Here is a 12263-nt window from a genome sequence, read left to right as displayed (position 1 = left end):
GGCTTGCGAAGACCTTTGATGTTCATTACTAGACTCGTGCTGTCCGTTGCCTCGAGGGTGGTTGAAGTGCCGCGTACACCCCAAGTAGTATCCAAATGGAGAAAAACAGCTTCACTAACGGTGAAAATGAACGAAAGAAAGAAACGTTAAAAGGCAAGGTGCACGTGCCAAGCGAAAACGGCTTACGGCAGAATATCACAATTATCCAGTAGATCCACACGTTCTTGTCAAAGGTTTGGATGACGGCGAATATCTTAGAGAAAACGATGACGAAGAAAGACTCCTCGAGAATTCCGTACACTGCAAAGACCTGTACTAACGTGATGTTGCTCTAAGGATAGAAGAAACGAGCTGGTGTGATAGCCTAGCACATCATGTTTGCGCTGACGCGCTGAAGAGGCCGCACCATCAAAGAAGGCGGTGGCTTTACCTTAAAGATTCCAACCACCAACAGAGCACCGGGCGTCATCTTGATAATGGTCGTGATGATGTGATATGGCAAGAACACATCCAGGTGGGTGTAGAATTCACAAACTTTACCAATCATTTCGTCGTCGAACTGCAACCGAGCGAGGCCAGTGTCCTGCGGTTCAGCAGCTTTTGTGCTACCCTTCCGAGCACCACACTGGAGTTTCATTAGTTTCAGTAGTTCGATTGTCTCGGCGGTGTAGTAAACGGCACTGATCATCCACAGGAAACCGAGAAAATATCCGAACACGCGATAGGAGTCACGGCTGCACATGGCGGCGTAGACGCGAAACGATGAAATAAAATGGTTGACACTTCAATTGACAGTTACAGTTGCCGTGAAAAAAGTTCCTCCATTCTAACCAAGGCAACCTGCGATGCCCTCTCACAAAAATGCAGAAAAGCCAGTGAAAAATAATACTACTGGGCATTCAAAATGGATTGGAGCTGAAAATACGAGTAGAAAAAGTTGTACTTATGTTTATATAAAGGCACACATGTTTCGAAGCGTTTATCCGACATACTTTAGGATGGAGAAATATTTGCAATTTATATAAAATAATTGGCTCCAGCTGCTGAAAGAGGTACGGCGTAAGAACAAAAACAACAAATCTCGTTCAACATCCATCATAAACAGATTACCGTTTACTGGATTTGAAAGCCCCACGCGTACAGCTTGCCACAGCAGCCCTGCTGGTAAAAGGATTTTCCCGTTCAAAATGGTTCACACTTTCTCTCTCTTAATGCTTTCCCATTTTTCATCCGGTTATTTGTTTTTTTCCACGTCGACCCTTCAAGAGAAGCGCGTTATTTACAGAAAGCACCGATAATTTATTAGTTGTCACACTTCTGTTTTCTCTTTTTTGTTGGTTTTGTTTTTGCCGCCTTCTAGGACCAATTTCAACCATGGCAAGATTCCTTTCACCAGCACAGATGGAGTGGGCAAGGGGAATATTTTCCAGCCATTTCAGTAAAATCAAGCCTCGGGAGTGGGAGTGCAAAAAAGTCCACCAAAATGAGTAGCCATTCGGGGAAAATTTTGAACCAACGTGTCTGAGCGAGAGAAGAAAAAGAATGAACGAAAATCGAATTGCATTATGATTCGGCACGTCGGATTTCGTGGGCTGATTGTGTGGTTCTTTCCTCCCATTTTCCCGACCAACCAGCTCCGGCTCGTCGGTTGGTGGGCTTCTTCCGATCCATACCTTCACCGCACAATTAGGAAGCTGATCCAGCCCAACCGAAGCGCAGCCAAGAAACGGCAATAAAACCGTTTTACCAACGTTATTTCAGCTTCCATTCCCTGCATCGCGCCAACCTTCCAGCATTTGGAACCGTGCCAAACAGCCTACCGGGCCCTCGTTCCATCGGTCGCTTTCCATTGCGGAAATGTGACGGCATCCGGCAGAGGGAAATTGTTTTTATGCTTCCCTTTCTGTGCCCACCGCCAACCGGTTCCGGACCGGTTGCATCGGTTGCGTCCCAACCGGTACATCTCGACAGACTTGGGCTGAACTTCGCCACTTTGGCAGCGTGTTTGAACAGCCCAACGATGAGCCTCCATTTGGCTGGGCGTGTGTGGTTGTGATTGAAGTTTGTCTCGATGCTACGACGCGAAAGGCATGAGGATGCTCGCCCGTTGCACATCCGTTGCATTTACCGCCGGATACCGAATGCGGTGTCGAGAGGACATCGGATGAAATGCAATGGCGAAACGGATGGCAGAATGGTAAAGATTGTTAAGTCGTTATTGCTTATTGTAGCGGTTTGGAGCGGTGGGTTGCAATATTGCAACGATGGCTTCGGTGGCTTCTGCTCTGTGAAAGAGTAGGCATGAATGTACAGCAGACTTCTGTGCAGTCCACTTTGGGTGGCACGAAATTTACTAAGACACCGAACAACTGTGGAAATTGCTCGCTAACCGGACGGCACCGTAAGGGCAAGGGCCAAAATGCTGGATAAACGAATGGCAAGCGTACGGAAACGCCGTTCTCTGTGCTTCTTGTCTGCGCGAGCATTCGGAAACCGGACCTGGAAATAGCATAAATTGTTCGGATGCTTCGGTTCATTTTGCTTTGCAGTAAGCCTCGCTGCGGGGTTGGAATTTTTCTTCTCCATCTGCATCACAGTTGAGAGTTGCTCATTACACGGCGGATAAGGTTTTCTGTACCGTAGGCCATTCACGGCAGAAAGCAGGTAGGTTAAAAGCTTGTTTTTTTCTCGCATTTTTTACTTACTTTACAACAGTTATCATAACGTTGAAATTGAGACACCACTGCAATTATGCATGAAAATACCAGCAGAGAGATTTCTTTCCTTCAACAACGTCATAAATTGTCTAGAATCCGCAATTCATCATCAACCATCAACCCGGTACGCCTTTTCACGATTTTGTTTATGCAACATCGCCTCAAGCAATAACAATTCTCATTACATTTCCCACCAATCACATTGGAAAACACTCTTCGCTTGTAATTTTTCACTCAATGGCTGCCTAGGCGCTCCTCGCGGTGTTTTTGCTCTCGGGCGATTCTTCGAAAATTCAAATAAACAAATTCGTCTCCCATACAATGCCGTTGTGCTTTTCGTCGTAGGTCGTGGAGATCATCCATATGATGAAATCCATATGGCAAAATTTGGCGATCATGTCGAATAGATGTTCGTTGATTGGGATCATCCGGGTTAGTCGTTCCATATTCGTCCTACTGTGTAGAACTATAGCAGACAAGCAGAGAAGCACGAAGTTTTGTGATCCGACAAAAATTTAACAAAAGCCTTCAAAAATGTGCTCCGGTGTGACATTCAAAGCATTGTGCTACTTTTACGCAGGCTGCAATATGTTCATGTCAATCAGTGCCATCGTGAACTCGAATCGCGCAAGTCAAATTATCGGATTCGATAATTGCACCGCGGGCAATACGGAAGCTGACATCAGCATACCGGAACAAACATGCAATCAATGTGAGTGCATTTATGTGATTGGAGCGATATTGAAATCGCGACTCTTCGAGCGATATTGCTCTACCGGATGTGGGCACGCGTGAAAATGGATTTGTTCACGTATTAAGTGTGCATCGTTCTGCTTTCAGTCACGTTCATTTTTCTGTGCGTTGCGAGTGGACTGGATTGTCTAATGTCGTTAGTGTTGATGGTGGCAATCATGACGGTAAGGTTGGTGTTAAATAATATTCAATCTAACTCATACCTCTCCGCGTGAGTTGCAGAGAAAGACGTTCCTGCTGAAGCTGTACATGGTACATCTGTGGTGTCATATGTCGTTCTGCTTCTACTGCTGGCTGGCCATCTTATTCGCATTCCGAGGTGCGGTCACATCCAGTACGCTTCTTTCGATCTGGGGCGTCGTTTTGATTTTGGCCAGTGGTAGGTTTGCTGCGGTTAATTGCGTTCATGGGCTGTTTCGGCGGCAAATTGGTTCATGCATTCAGAGATTTATTTGCTTATTCTTCTTTCCATCAACCACTTGGGACCACCTATCTTTTCCGGGCATCGTCTGGCGGAACGATGGTGAAGTTTACTTCGCGATGGAAGTATGGATTACGAGAGGAGCCTACGATGCCATCCGACAGGAACGAGCCAAACTGACGAAGCACGAGATGGAAAGTCGGCCGACTGATATTCTGTTAGGGGTGGGAGGATTCATCTCTTAACCGTTATGGTTGGTTGAATCTGTCGCCCAAAATCCGGAAACAAGAGCAATCGACTAGCGAATAAGTTTACTGGCATGATAAGCCGCTAAACTACGAAGATGACTGGACCGATTATATCTTGAGGATGGCATATCACGATGAACTAATATATTTGACTTGCATCAAAGTGGTGATGTGAGCTGTTTCAAATCAGATTTATGGAAGAGTAATTTTTTACAAGTATGAAATCACTTGTTGGGTCATACTGTCAATCGTATTTGTAAATCACGCATGGTTGTTGAGTCAGAAAAGCAATATGTTCTTTATTCACTAAACTTAACGTTGATACTTAAACGAGTAGTTGATTCGCTCATCATAAATTGAACAAGCATAGCCATCAGCGTTTAAAATATATTTACATTACTTTGACTCAATTTACGAAAATCAATAATTTATTTTGGATGCTTATATGCTACATTAAATTTGTTACATAAATATGACATTTGTATTCCTTTTGAATGTATATTTTAAGTATATAATATGTATGATTACAAATATGATTACTAAGCGAACTTTGTCTGAATTTTGTTTTGTCTGAACGACATGTTTAGATGTACAATGGAGACGCCTGGTCATTTATCACAATACTTTAAAACATTTCTTTAAGTCCGAATGACACATCATTGTGTGGGTTCTCCTACCATACAGATATATTAACACAGGTTTGTAAAAGATTTGTTTTTAAATAAAACGTAATATTTTTTAAGCGAACTACTAGTTTCACGATACTGAATATTTACACCATGCGTTAACATATAATGGAGACGCCTGGTCTTTTTCAATAACAATATTTTCAAATTTCATTCAGTCAATTGTAGCGTATGTGCTTATCGTGCGACGCGGATCGAAACCATTGCCTGTTGAAAAGACAGTCTGCAGCTGCCTTTGCTATATACAACAGACCTGCTCAGTTGCTGCTACACTCACGAACGTTTGTATTCATATCCTCTTCATAGACCAGTTTCATTAACCCATCGTCGCGTTCTAAACACGATACAGCTGCACACGTTCGGTTGCCGATAGCACCCTGGGGGAACACCGACAGCTTTTCGTTCGGCTGCTTCCCATCGAGGAAAAGGGCATAAACGAGAATTATGTGACCGAGATTACAGCGGACTAAAATGCCCATCGCCAACGTGCTGGACATCGCGGGAGACAAAGAATTCGCGCCAACGTTTATGAGCGGGTACACTTTCCCAATGAAAAAATACAGAATAATGTGCATCAACGAACGAGAACGAGAGCAAAAGAAGGATGGAGAGATGAAGAGAGAAAACACACACAACCTACAGCGGGGATATTCATCCGACAAAGCGAAGCACAAATCATTGACCATGGTCGCTATGCAACCGCATGCTCTCACGCTTAGGACGCCTGTGCTCCGTGGCTTCGTTTGGTGGTCTCCGGGGATAGGCGGCTGCCTAACGGCAGGTACGGGTATTGATAACCAGACAATGAAGGAGCACGTGATTCAGTGTTTTCGGTTCATTGTTTATCTGCTTCTTCCGTCTCTTATGCGACCTACCGAACGCCAGGATGCTGAGAAAAGTCACCAATTCTCGCGGTTCATCGAGGCAACATCCACACTCTCAGTGCTCTCGGCAGCCGAACCGTTATCTTATGATGGTGCTGGAGCCGAACGAATGCGAACTTACAGTCAGTATTTCGGAGCACGTCGAGCAGCTCGAACCGAAACGTTGTTGTGGAATTTCGTGCTCCTGTGCTTTACTGCTTTGACACGCGCGTCTGTTCTGGAAAATACAATACGAAAGGTGTAAGTGTACAGTGGAAAGTAGCGCTCAAGACGAGGTGCCAAACGGACCAAGGCAGTGTGAAGCGGAAGTTCAATTTGTGCGAGAAATTTGAGTCGGTACCGTGATTGTGATCCGTGTGGAATGTCGTCACAGACAGGGGGCTAATGTTAACAACCCTCGGCGGAAGTTGAGTTGGCTCGTTCGATGGATTAATATTTCAATTTGGCATCGCGTGCTGACATCTCACACTTCCACGCCTCCTGTTGGTATGTGGTGTTTGTATTTTTCTGTGTTTTTTGTCCTTTTCGACGCAATATTGCTTCTTCCGGTTAACGCATGGATTGACAAAGGCAGAGTGAGAATTTGTCCCAAGGCGTGTGTGCTCGGGGGCGTTACGGGACAAATCCAACATAGCACAGTTTCCCCAGCCGGTGTCACGTCAAATCTGTCCAATTTTGCCTTGTTCAGCAGTTCCGTTTGGCATTCGTGTGCTTTCACTTTCTCATAGCGACTTCCGCCTGTCGGTGAAAGACCATCACAGACAACCGGAACCGAGCCATTGACATTGGCACGAGCTCAGGGGAAAGCTAATCGTGCTAAGGTGGCTTGATTCTGGGACGTCCATCACCCTGCTGCGCTTGCCATTCGTCAATTCGATTACACGCCAACATGGAGCTCCAACACCTGCATGTAATTGGAAAACTTGCGCATACGAACGCAACACTATACAGCTGTACCTACGAAGGTGCCCTATTGCCTCTTGCACCACACCATCTGAATGTGGTATGCGAGCTGGAATCGTCTCGTTTGAGCGGGAGTCAGAAATGGGGAAGCAAATTGAGGAAATTTTCACGTATCTGGCTGCTGTGCCTTCCGGTGAACGCATCAAATGCTTTGATGTTTGCTTTATGACACTTTGCGCTCGTTTGAGAACGTTATTGTAGGAATGAAAGAACTTCATTCATTGAAGGCTATTTGACACGAACGTTTTAAAGTTTTTCTCTTTATCTCGTGTTTGATCTGGGCCAAAATTACATTAAATTTGGTGAGTGAATTATTAAGGCATTGTTTTTCTAACTTTTGATATAAAACATTCTCATAAACAAATGTGTACAAATAGTTTTAAATAAAAAATTATCAATGTGAATGATCGAGAATTCAAAATGACATATCTTTAGATAAAATAAGGAATCACCAATGGCTTTCCTTTGAAGCATTGAAATATATGAAGCAGTATATGATATTATGAAAAATTGTGAGGTTTGCTTCTACTAGCCTTGCCTCGTGAATGGTTCTGACCGAAAATTAAACATTCACGCATGTCGTGTTTCACTTCAACGTCCAACGCCCCCAATTGGCCCCCGGTGGGTGTGCTGGAATATAGATAGATCCTGCCCCGGGGGCAATAATGTTGAAGCGAACGATAATGACTACATCGAACGAGTCACACACGGTTGATGATAAAAGGGCGCGTTATAGCCCGCCTTCGATATGGTTTTTGCTAGTGACAGCACATTATGGAAGGATCCGCCGGCAACAATCCCTGGAGCATTGGCATTAAATTGTTCGCACAACATATGCTTTTGATGTGGCACATGTATTGAAAAGTTTTCCCCGTTTTCCGTTTCCCAGCGGGTTGCACAAATGAGAGCTTTCATTGAGGCACTATATCATTTCATACAGAACCATTCACCTATACAGTACTTCGAATCGAGCGAGAAACTAGCTGGTTTCTTGGAAGTTTTACATCAAACAAACGAGTGTAGGGCGTTTTATATCCTACGTACTCTTTTTCCATCTCGGCATCCTCTTGGAATTAGATTACGAAGCACCACCAACTTGTTAGCTTAACGAGGCCGATGTCAAGCGGAAATGACGCCTCTTGCTTCTATGATCGTGGTTTAAAGGGTCGACCAGGCCCACCGGTTGAAGAGTTGCGAAAACAAATCTCACCATCCGGCGAAACGGGCCGGATGTGGAATGTCCACGCGCACAATTTCCTGGCACATTTTTTGCCTATTCTATTTGCCAGCTTAATTATTGTTTACGCTACCCACGTCATTCAATCGCGTCGTGGCTATCAATCGCGGGAACAAACCCACCGGCAGCGATCAACGGGACCGATGAAAATGTCTTGCGGGTCGCATTCCTGGACCCGTTTGCCCTTTTTATTCGATGCCCCCATAGGACGTGATTCCATTTTGGATCAATTATGCTTCTTTTTGTCTTGCGGGCTGTATATTCGTGTTCTTTTTTTTCCCCTTCTTTTGCTCTTTCAATTTCCGATCCTGGTGTTTCTCTTTTTTCTGTCACACCTTCACCCTCCTCAGCTGGAGCGATCTGAGAAGCATTCTTGCCAGAGCGGTTTAGCATCGCTTCCCGCCAATCGGCTGACGATGACGGAAGGTAAAACACCACGGCATCGCCACGGGATTGCCTCATTTGCAATGGAAATTCAGCCTCCAGGAATTCACCCGCGGGGTTTTTGGATGCGAAACTAAGAAAAGCCGGGAGACCGATAGAACGGTTCATTTTTTCTTGCAAGCCTTCTTCCAGGATAGCGAAACAGAGGGCGCTGTTACGGCTCTGGCAGCGCGCCAATCGCTGCGAATGGAACGGAAAGGATATTTTAACAAGCGCTCAAACGCTGAAGCGCACGAAGAAGCGAGAAAGCAAGCGAGAGCGAGGAAGAAAAGCCAGCGAAGAGTGAAAATCGGTTGGCAAACGAGAGGAGTCACCCGTCTAACGGGATGTCATCCTTTGGTGCCGATACGCTAACGGTGATAAGAGCTCCCGGCAGGATCTCGAGAACGAACGGCGTCAATGATGGCTGCGAAATGTACGAAATGTAAATTGAATTTGCTCTTCATTAAGTGCTGGAAGGAAACTTTAAATTCAAATACCTACTCCGGTTATCGGAAGGCTGTCCGGGTTCCTAGCGCCCAACGATCCCGCGCTCGGTTGCAATCGAGTTCCAGCGTCGCCAAAATGTCGGTAGAGACCCGCAGGGATCGAGCCGGGGTTGCGTTAGTACCCCGGGGCGAAACTTTTCATTTGACTCACAAAACAAAACTCCCTTTTTCTTCTGCCGACGGAAAAAGCACGGTCGACGAGAATGGTTGGGGCTCTTGAAATTGTAAAGCCAACAAAGGGGTGGAATCGGTCAACAGAGGGCCAAGCTCCAGCGATTAGTCCTGTTTACCCTGTTTTGTCTGGTTGGGTAGCCGCGATATGTTGAAGTTGGTATGATTTTTACACATGACATGCATCATCCTATTCAAGCCAATGCCGATGAATGATGACGCCCTGGTCGGAGGATTTTATTAAACCGCTCGTACGGCTTGGGAGGAAGTTTAGATTCCAACTTTATCCGGACCCTCTTGTGTGGCGCCCATTCGAAAGGTAAACCGTCGGTTGGGACGGCGGCAACAACGTCGATGGCATTCAATTTTGGAACCGCACTTTTAAATTATCACCCACTGCAGACAGCGCATCTGCGAAAGCAACCGGCTTTTCTCGGTCTCTTTCCTCAAGCCCTTCTCGACCTGTGATAATCGTGAGAAGAAACATGCGAACCCTTTTTACACACCGAGCGTGTATTTTTTTTTGGGACTTCACGTACATGGTCACGAGCCGTTGGTGTTTCCTTTCCAGCAGAAACGGGTGGCGAAAAACAGGACGCCTCCAGAACAGCTTAAGGAGTGGGAAAACTTGGCTTCTCGCACCCTCAATACGTCCAATAACAATGTTATGTCACAAAAGGGCACAAAAGCTTCGCAAAAATGAAGGCAAAGTTGAGGGGCTTCGAACTGGAAACTTTTCTTCTGCCGCCTTCCCGGTCCCGATGCTGATTGCCTTTTCCGTTAGCTGATGCTGCCACCAGGCTTGACTTGACGTCGGGTGTTGTTGTAAAAATATGTGTAACTTTCCTGTTCGCGGCTGTTTTGTTTTCACATTTTTTTATTACCCACTTCAAAACGGTTGCCTGCGCGACATCATTCATAAAACGAAAGCCGTTTGCTGAACGTAATGGCATTTCTTTGCCCTCGTTCGGTTAGTTTACAAGCAAATTAACTCCTGAAAACGAATGTACGCTCCCGTGCACGCTGAATCTAATTGAAGTGTCATCAGTTTCAAAAACAAAATAATAGGCATACATACACGTGCGCACGAACGAATGTAAAACCACTAATCCCGCCTGCGACATCATCCCGATAAGCGCGGAGCCATGATTATTCAGCAGCTTGGTCGTAATTTGTGCCTCACCGCGAACCAACCGTTCTATTTGCTAATGTTGGAGAAGGCGAACCATCTCGGTGCGAACCATAATCCTGGCGTCCTTCGTCCTGCCCAGCACGAGCCCACCACATACATTCGCATACATGCGCGTGGATGATAGCGACAATTTTCTGACGATTCGCTCCGTCACACATGGGTGGCACGTGCGCCCGTTCTGAGCTTTAGCTGGGATGAGCTTTCCATTTCCCGCTGTTTGTTGTCGGCATTTCTCCGCCACAGATCGCTCGTCATGGGCTGGGCGGCCGCCTTCATGAGTCAGTACGTGGCGATGGCTGCGAGCAACAATAAAAATAACAACCATAATAATAATAATAACAATAATAGTAAAGTTAGACCCTCGCACCGACCCTGGCCAACCAAGCCGGTTCTCATTTGCGGTACCTTCATGAATACATTCAGCGGGTGTATTTATCATCGCGTTCGCTTTATGCGCCCTCGCTTGAGTGTCACACGAGCCCAGGTTGTTGGCAGGCGGCTGTGATTGAATGTACTAACCGAGCAGTGTGGCCGCGAAAAGCTGGAGACGCCATTCCATCCGCTCGTCAACGGTGGCGAAACCCAGCTAACAAGGAGCGTACATGTAGCGACGAACGGTGCTGCAGCACTGCGCCCGTCGTGCAAGGGATACTGTTAATTAATTTCAAAGCCATTCACGATCTCGGGAACCACCCGAGCACAAGGACACGATGGCGAATGGATTTGAGGAAGCCGGTGAAGGCGCTGCTTATGAATGCTTTTGCATTTTTCACCGGTGGCAAAGTGACATTATAAGCTAACATTGGCTTAGAGTTGTTCTCGCAAGGGCGCAACCGGATGGTACACATTATGGTGAAAAAGTGCGTTTCGAAGGCGGAAAGCTTACCATTTTTGAGCATGAGGACTTATGAGGTATAATAATAGCTTCGCTCACTGCACGCTACCTGAGGTAGGAATAATTTATTTCATAAGGCACCGTTTAAAACTCCGGCGCATGGTTTTAATTATGCATGCCGCCCTGAACTTGATCCGGTCGATGTTGAGCCGGAAAAGTTGAGAAGATGCAGGTTTGGGAAGCTTTCTGAAGCCGTTAAAAAGGCTCAACATAAGAGTATGGAAAATTTGCTAAAATATGCATCATATCAAAAGTCAATCTTGCTGTGCAAAATAGTGAACCAAGATGCGTTTAAATAGGAACAATCTCACTAAAATTGCAAGCTCACTTCACCAATGAAGCTTTTCTCAGATCACGTGCGTGAAATTAAACTGTTCGAGTAACAAAATTGCTTCCTTGGGCTCCTACATTTACCGCAGACATAATTCGCTTTAAATTATTACCTCCCGACGATGCATTCCAGTCTGCAGCGGATTCTTAAAGAGAAGGGATTCCCAGCAACCCTCACACGTTTGTTCCAGGTGACAGCACAGGGTTCGATCCCAGCACCGTACCTATCATACAGTGTAATTTATGATCCGCATGTGTCACCGACCGTTAACACCGTGAACAGCCACCAGCTTGGGCTGTAGTTTGCGCGAAAAGGATACGACACAATGTTTCCTGTTGCTGCCAGCACGCTTGTGCGAGTATATTTTGGTAGATTAGATATTGGTGGCGCGTGTGTGTGTTTGTGAGCAGCCTCGGGCTACAGCGCTACCAGCAGCCTTCAGCAAAACGCGACCGCACCGAGATTACATGCCGACCTGCCGACGTGCGCATCTGGTTTCGCAATTTTTGCCGCAACATCCGAGCCCCACACCAGGTGGTGGCGCTGGTGAAGATGTTTGGGAGCCTTTTTCAAAACGAATTCACGCTGACGCTATGCAATATTTATGACCAAAACATGGCTCCGCTTCGCATCCTTCGCAAAGGCGTGTACTCGTGGATATGGCCTTTCCGCATACGGCCACATGGCCTGGTGCGTTGCCGAGGCTGTTGGCATGGTTTAGTGTGCGCAATTCGTGGGCTGCTTTCGGTACCGATTACCGAGCAGGACGGTCGCATCGAACGCATAAAATATTCATACGCAAAAATCCACCGATAAGGGGCTTTCATCGTTTC

The 12263-nt window shown here is 46.1% G+C and overlaps 2 protein-coding genes across 2 annotated transcripts; one reads left to right on the top strand and one right to left on the bottom strand.

Moving 5' to 3' along the window:
• Positions 1-28: 28 nt before the first annotated feature.
• Positions 29-742, bottom strand: LOC128730175 (uncharacterized). The gene is made up of 3 exons (XM_053823210.1): positions 431-742; positions 187-331; positions 29-114 (listed from the first exon to the last, which is right to left on the bottom strand). Exons 1-3 carry the CDS (start codon positions 740-742, stop codon positions 29-31), a joined length of 543 nt encoding a protein of 180 aa, XP_053679185.1.
• A 2509-nt stretch (positions 743-3251) lies between these two features.
• Positions 3252-4136, top strand: LOC128730164 (uncharacterized). Its single transcript, XM_053823199.1, has 4 exons — positions 3252-3429; positions 3558-3634; positions 3693-3849; positions 4000-4136. Exons 1-4 carry the CDS (start codon positions 3252-3254, stop codon positions 4134-4136), a joined length of 549 nt encoding a protein of 182 aa, XP_053679174.1.
• Positions 4137-12263: the final 8127 nt, after the last annotated feature.

Source organism: Anopheles nili, chromosome 2 (genome assembly GCF_943737925.1).
Source record: "Anopheles nili chromosome 2, idAnoNiliSN_F5_01, whole genome shotgun sequence".
NCBI classification, from domain to species: domain Eukaryota; kingdom Metazoa; phylum Arthropoda; class Insecta; order Diptera; family Culicidae; genus Anopheles; species Anopheles nili.
This window is presented reverse-complemented; position numbering and strand designations above follow the sequence as displayed.

Bases quoted from the DNA above. Each gene is read 5' to 3' on its own strand.
- LOC128730164 (XM_053823199.1), top strand. From the start codon at position 3,252: ATGTGCTCCGGTGTGACATTCAAAGCATTGTGCTACTTTTACGCAGGC. The intron at 3,635-3,692 runs GTAAGGTTGGTG...CGTGAGTTGCAG, and splicing joins TGATGGTGGCAATCATGACG to AGAAAGACGTTCCTGCTGAA. The intron at 3,850-3,999 runs GTAGGTTTGCTG...ACGATGGTGAAG, and splicing joins CGTTTTGATTTTGGCCAGTG to TTTACTTCGCGATGGAAGTA.
- LOC128730175 (XM_053823210.1), bottom strand. From the start codon at position 742: ATGTGCAGCCGTGACTCCTATCGCGTGTTCGGATATTTTCTCGGTTTC. The intron at 332-430 runs GTAAAGCCACCG...TTCTATCCTTAG, and splicing joins TGGTGGTTGGAATCTTTAAG to AGCAACATCACGTTAGTACA. The intron at 115-186 runs GTAAGCCGTTTT...TTTCACCGTTAG, and splicing joins GATAATTGTGATATTCTGCC to TGAAGCTGTTTTTCTCCATT.